The following is a 6,919-nucleotide window of genomic DNA, read 5'->3' on the forward strand; positions in this document are numbered from 1 at the left end:
TAAATGTCTGTACTGATTAGCACCAATGTTGTTTTGTATTAGCGCTTTTTAAGCCCAGGTCCTCATGCACCTGTCTCCTGGTCCACCAGGGGGCGCGCTGGTCCTCCGGATGCGGTTGGCCAGATCGGCCTGGAGTTTGAGGTCCCGTCATTCTCTGTATAAACAAGTTACGTTCAAGTGTTTAGGATATAAATTACGACCATGCCGGCTGCCTTGGAAGGAATGTAAACACAGCACTGTGGTCGGAGCAAACTCTGAGACTGACTTCATAATTTATAGCAGGCCCCCCTGAGTAACTCAGAATAAAAGACAAAAAGGATGGGGAGCGGGGGGGGGGGGGGGGGGGGAAACTATGTAAATGCAAATATGATAATGTAGAAACAAAAGTGTTTAATTCCATGCTTTTTTAAAAAAAAAATACAGAAGAGAGGGGCCTAAGGGTTAGGAATATAGCTAAGAGTTTGAAAACTAGTTGTTTTATTCAGAACACCTCAGAGTCAAGATTCATTGAAATAGGAGGTAAAAACACTCCTTTCCTGGGTTACCTATAAGTGCCTGGTGGTCACTTGGAAAGAAAGAGAGTTTAACAAAAACAAAGACAAAAATCCATCCCTGAGTAGAGAAGAAAATTATCGCAACATGATTAAAAGTGAACATTGCTCTGCTCCCAATGGATGGGTGTTCTGGGTGGGAAATAAATCCTCCGGCCTTGCTGGACTATTTTCCCATTTCAATCCCATGTCCTACCAGTTCTGTGGGTAGCATTCAGGGTTGGAAAACCTGGCAAGAAAGGAAGCAGAAACTGTGTAATCCAATGTGTGTGTGTGTGTGTGTGTGTGTGTTGGGGGACAGTTTAAATCCCCTTTGATCTGACCACCACCCAAAGCAGCCTTCAGCCTGGATGGGGCTGCCCAGGCTCTGGGTGGTGGGTTCTTCACTCTGCCCCGGCACCTGGTACAGTGAGAGAGAGGAAGGAACCAAAGGGCAGAACTCTTGGGCACAGGAAAGGAGACAGAGGGGACACAGAACTTAGCTTCCTCAGACCAAGCCCTTGACTTTTAGTATCTTGCCTTCTTTTGTCATTTTTATTTTTTTTTATTTCTTTCGTGTTTTGATTTTAAGTTCCTTTCACCTTCTGGTTTTTGTTTGGCTAGAAAAAAAAAGTGAGAGTGCCCCGGAGAAAGAAAAAACAGAAGTGCCCTCAGCTGAGAAGACCCACCGTCAGGACTGGCCTGGCTTAGTCAAAACAGAGACCTCACATCGTGTCAGTTATACAACTTGGGGGTGGGCAGCCTAGAGCTGCAGCTTTGCCTGGAGGGTGTGGCCATGACAGGGCGCCTGCAGAGGAAAGGGTCCCTAGAACAACTACTTGTTATACACATTTTATTGAAAAAAAAAAACTTACATCAAAATATCTTGGCAAACTGTAAAAGTATACATAAGTGCAAATATACCCTCCTTTTACAATACAAGCGAAGTGTGAGTATACGAAGATCATAAAAATACTTTAAAAACACGGTGGTAGAAAAACAACCTTGTAAAAATGTACTGTCACAATACTGAGAGCCACTTTCTTAAACTAGACTATTGGTTCTTCATTTCTTCACGAAGTTCTTTGGCACCTGTATCCGAAGGGAATGTTGGGGAGCTGGGGAGTGGGAGAAATCTCCTACTGGGCCAGGGGACTAGAAAAGGTTTTCTTGAAATGCTGTGCTTTTAGCACTGCAAGTTTGAAAAGCACACACACACACACACACACACACACACACACACAACCTCCCTTTTCAGACTCTCATCAGTGAATGCAATGGCAACCCCAGAACTGAAAGTTTTATGTCTTCCATGAAGTAACATATGTCTTACATGTAGTAACCTCCTCTGTCTGTCCCTCTTCTAGGCCATTGCCTTTTTCCGAAAGGTTTCCTCTTCCACGGGTAGGCAAATATCGATGAGCAGGACTCCCCTGGGTATCTGTCTAAGTGATGGCTGTGCTACTTACTGATATCTGCTATCCTCGTGCGTGCGCAGTGTGTGAGTCCCTTGCAGTTCCTGGCTGCCCCTCTCGGAGGGGAGAGGTGGAAAGGGCAGAAAAGAGGGAGGGCGGCCTTCAAGGCCTCTGTCCATTCACATGACACAGGGCTTGATATCTTGGCACACGCTCTGGTGGTGGTGGTGATAATAAGATCCGCTAGCGGAGGGGTGGAAAGAAGAAATGCCATTGAAATTGAGGACGAAGTCTTTTCTGTCACACACTGGAGTGGAGTGATGCTGGTAACGGGGCAGTCCCACTGAAAGAAGAAAGCGGAAAAAAAAAATCTTTACAGTGAAAGTCACCCAGCTGATGGTGTGGTATATCGCTTCGAAATTTTCCACTTAATTTGTGTTATTTTTGATTGAGGGTGCAAAGGCATTTGGTGGCCTTTGGGTGTATGGCTATAAAACCAATAGGGAGAGCGGGAAGGCATCTCAGAGCGCCCTCGAATCCCAAGACGCCTGCCCTGCCTTGGTTTTAAGTATCCCTCCTCGAGAGGCAAGTGGGAATTCATGAACACCACGAGAGATAATCTGTTCGTGAATTCCCACTTCCCTCTCCTGGGCTGGGAGACCTCTCTGCCAGGCCTGGATCCAGGCTGCACTTCCAGGCTGCGCTCGGCAGGCACACGCACCCTGCCACTTCTGCCGCCTTTACCTCTGTTTTCCAACCTAGTTTTTCTGTCTTAAGAAGCCTGGATCGGAGGCGATCCCCTTTGTCCACAGAGGACAAGACAGAGAAAATACACTTTGTGAAGAAGAGGCCTGAGAACGGGGAGAGAAGAGGACAGCCCACCCCCCTCCCCAACCACAGGCAGCAAGCATCTCCTAGGTCCCGAACCCCTCGGGATTTGCCTTGGCCGGGAAGAGTTTGGGGAACTGAGAAATGCTCTTTAGCCCGGGTATCTAGCTGCGCACTCAGTCCCGGAGGGTCTGGGGAAAGCTCGTGTCCAGCGGTTGTCCAGGACCTGAGCTGGCCCCTCTCGGCGCCAACCTGCGAACCACTTTTGCTTTTGCTTTCCCGGCTCCGCGGAGCTGTGGGCTCGTGGGACGAACGAGCATCTCTGCCGCGTGGGCAGGCTTTGGCAGAACTTCCTCTACGCACCCGGTTGGCGTGACCCGCACCAGCCGCACGCCTGTGTCGCCTTCCAATAAGGTTGACTGAAGAAAAGCTTAGGCGCGGACCGGCGACGAGTAAGCCCTACCGCGGACCCCCACCGAGCTACTAGGCCGCTCAGCAGCGGGTGTGACTCGGCCTCTGTGGCAATGCGGGACCGCTCAGGGGCGTTTCGGCACCTGGAGAAGCGACCCAGGTGAACGCACAGGGACGATCGGGATCCTTCGCCACCACGGCTGCCACCAGCGAATACCAGAGCTCGCGTCTCCCGGGTCCCAGGCAGCTGCCCGCTCCCAGATGAGCCGCGAGGGAGCACAGACAGAGGGCTAGAGAAGCCCACGGGGCTTCGTGATGAGTGCCAACTACTCCTGCCTCTAGCGGGTTGGATCGCCGCTGCCTCCCCGAGGTCGCCACCTCCGTTATACAGTTATAAAGTGGAGGGCCCGGTCGCCTGCGAGAGTGTGTGGCGGCGGAGGAGGGTCGTGCTGCGTGCGTGGCGGTGTGCGTGCTGGGGACTTTGTTCAGCTGTCGGTGGGCCACCGCTTCAACCGTGCCAGGCTTCCAGGGACCTACCGATTTCAGTGGGCCACAGTCTTGTGGGCAGAACTAGAAACCAGGTCCTGCAGGGTCCCCGTGTACAACGCAGTGCTCTTTGAAAGTCCCTTGACAGGGTCTTTACTGGAGGTGACAAAATCGGAATACTATTCTAGGAAGAGGAGATGACAAATGGCACCATGACCAAGGTGGACCAAGCTATGGCTTTTGTGGGGAAGGCTGGTCACGACGGGCAGGAGAACAGGAGATCGGAGGCCTGCCTTCGTGGCTGCCATACCCTCGGAGTTTGGGGGATTTGTGTATGGCCTAGAGCGTGTGGGATGGGACAGAACCTAATAAAAAGGTCAGAAATGTCTTTCCTGCTTGTTGTTGTTTGCTTGCTTGTTTCTTCCTAGAATATAGCTTCCTGGGACTCTGGGTTCAAGGTAAGCTAAGTCTACCCCAAGGGAAAGACAGAGGACAGGGCCAGAGCAGTAGGCCTAGAGAAGGGGGGGGGGGGGACATAGTTTCCAGTTCAGTGTGTAGGAGGGGAACTGACAGCTAGCTAGGGCAGGAGGTGGGAGGGGGGGGAATAAGAGAGAGGGTCATCTGTATTGGTTACTTGTTGAAATTCCCATAAAATTGAAGGAGACTCTGTTCTCTGTGGGTTAAGTCAGCCTAAAATCCTCTCCCGTGTGGTCCTGCCTAGACTGTCTTTGTTTGGTTAACCTCTGAGACCCCCAGTTAAAAGGCTTATTTGGGAAATTTCTCCAGGATCTTTTGCTGTTTCTTGGCTTCCCTATTCCCCTAAGCTCCTGTGGCACACACACACATGAAGTCACAAACACACGAAGGGATGCATCAGCCTGCGAATGTGGGAGAGGGCACCTTTGGGCTTTGCCCTTGACAGACAGGCTCCCAGATTTCAATCTGCACCCGGTGGGAGCCTGGGGGGGGGGGGAGGATTAATCAGGGTTTATCTCTCTCCTGTAGATAAAGCCATACAAACACAAAATTCTCTCCTGCGCTCCCTTCTCTCCTCACACCGGCCAACCATTTTTCACAAGTCAATAAATTTTCATAATCTGCAACCCACGCAACATAAACCAACCACACTGCAAGTGGTCTCTAGGCCTATTTCCTGGGGCGGGGAGGGGGCGGGTTTATCACACCAAGGTACCTTCGCCTTGATGCCTAGGACAAACTCGTGCTATTAACTTAGATCCACAGTGTGTGTGTGTGTGTGTGTGTGTGTGTGTGTGTGTGTGTTCAAAGATCCCTCAACACTTTGGTGCCTCCTGTCACTAGCAAGGGCCTTGGGATTCGGCTCTCTCTCTTCCCTTCCCTACCATCTCCTGTCACTACTTGCTCAAGTATGAACTAATTCGTCCTCACTGGCTCTGCTTCGTACAGAAGCGGCCCCTTTCAGTCATTCACTTTAGGAACTAAAGCCAAGCAAATGGACTTTGAAAAGAACAGGGGGAAACGAAATGATCGCGACCCAATTCCTCAACCAAGGTCTCCAAAGGTCAGAGGTGCCTTCTTTCAGAGCTGAGTCTGACCTAATTGGGAGAAAGTTCATTGTCCTAATGAAGGCCAAGAAGGTTAGGACTTGGCACCATCCTTCTCCAGTCTGGGAATTCTGGGGCCCACTAACCGGCCCAGAGCATCAGAGAAGGGTATAAGATCAAATCCCCTCCTCTCACTCAGGAATCGAGAACCGAATCTCCCCACCCCCACCACCAACATCCCAGTTCCGCAGACCCCAGCACTGGGGACCAAGGGTGCAGTAGCCCTGGCCTTCAGAGGCTCTCAGGGGCTCCGCTTGCAGCCGACCTTGGCGCTCTTTATTACCTGAGAGATCCTCGCGGGCATTCTGGTGCAAGTAGCTCTGCTCCAACGAGTAGGAAGACATGCTGGGGTGCAGGCCAGCAGAGGCCGCGGGATTGCTACTTGGCGTCAGGGCAGGCGGCTGCTTGAGGTAAGGTGAAGCGCCAGGCGAGCTCCAATGTGCCGCAGGGCTAGTGTAGGGCGAGTGACACTCGATGGCGCTTGCCATGGCGGGGGATGAGGGCACAGGGCTGCTGCTGCTGTCCGGCCCATAGTCACCGCCGCCACCGCCGCCACCCGCTGCCGCACCGACGCCCGCAGGACCTGCGGGCACCGGGCAGCTGGCCATATAGGTGGAGCCCGGGTTGGGCGACATGTGGGGGACATGGTGGTGGTGGAGGTGGTGTGGATGCGCGTGGCCCGGAGCACCCGCCCCTGTATCATAGCCTGCGGGCATCATGTCGAGGCCGCCATAGCCGCCCTGGCTGTGGCAACCCAGAGGCGCAGATGGGGGCGCTTGGAAGTCGAAGCCCTGGGGCAACAGCGAGGCCCCGAAGCCCAAGCCGCTCACCACGCGATGGTACATGGGTTTGAGAGCCTGGCACTTCCGCCTGAAGCCGCGCGGCCGCCGGCGGAACGAACCCTCCTCGAACATGAACTCGCTGGCCGGGTCGATGGTCCAGTAGTGGCCCTTGCCCGGGCGCCCGAGGCCCTTGGGCAACTTGATGAAGCACTCGTTGAGCGAGAGGTTGTGGCGCACCGAGTTCTTCCAGCCCTGGTAGGCGCCACGGAAAAAGGGGAAGCGCGCCTGCAGGAACTGGTAGATCTCGCTGAGCGTCAGGCGCTTGCTGGGCGAGCTCTGGATGGCCATGACGATGAGCGCGATGTACGAGTAAGGAGGCTTCTCCGGCCGCCGCAGCCCCGAGGTCGCCTTCTTGGTGCCCCCACTCCCGGCGCCCGTGCCGCCGCCTCCGTTCGCCGCACTCTTGCAAGCACCCGCCGAGGCGCTGACCGAGTTGGAAGAAGACGAGGCACAGGAGGCAGAGGACGAAGACGACGACGACGAGGTGGACTCCAGGGTGGCGGCGGGTGGCGGGCTCATCAAGGCGGCCTGGAGCGCGCCGGGCGCCGGGCTGCACGCGCGGCGGAGTGGGGCAGGCGGCGGGCGCGGCGGGGGTGGCGGAGGCCCGCCCTCGGTGCTCATCTGGGAGCCGGGAGCGAGGCCGGGCCTGGGGGGCGGACCCCGGACTGAGATCGGCGGCGCCGGAGCCGGATCGGTCCACAAACCGGGCGAGTGCCCTACTGCGCCGGCCGCGCTGCAGCCCGGGCCACTGCGGGCCAGCGCTTCGGCGTCGCCTCCCTCAGCTCCACTGGGGCTTCGGGCGGTGGCGGCGGCGGCGGGTCGGA

General features: G+C 54.8%; 1 protein-coding gene across 1 annotated transcript; it reads right to left on the minus strand.

The window, feature by feature from the left end:
- Positions 1-1,770: 1,770 nt before the first annotated feature.
- On the minus strand, positions 1,771-6,716 carry Foxf2 (forkhead box F2). The gene is made up of 2 exons (XM_052157003.1): positions 5,537-6,716; positions 1,771-2,288 (listed from the first exon to the last, which is right to left on the minus strand). Exons 1-2 carry the CDS (start codon positions 6,714-6,716, stop codon positions 2,125-2,127), a joined length of 1,344 nt encoding a protein of 447 aa, XP_052012963.1. The 3' UTR covers positions 1,771-2,124.
- Positions 6,717-6,919: the final 203 nt, after the last annotated feature.

Source organism: Apodemus sylvaticus, chromosome 14 (genome assembly GCF_947179515.1).
Source record: "Apodemus sylvaticus chromosome 14, mApoSyl1.1, whole genome shotgun sequence".
NCBI classification, from domain to species: domain Eukaryota; kingdom Metazoa; phylum Chordata; class Mammalia; order Rodentia; family Muridae; genus Apodemus; species Apodemus sylvaticus.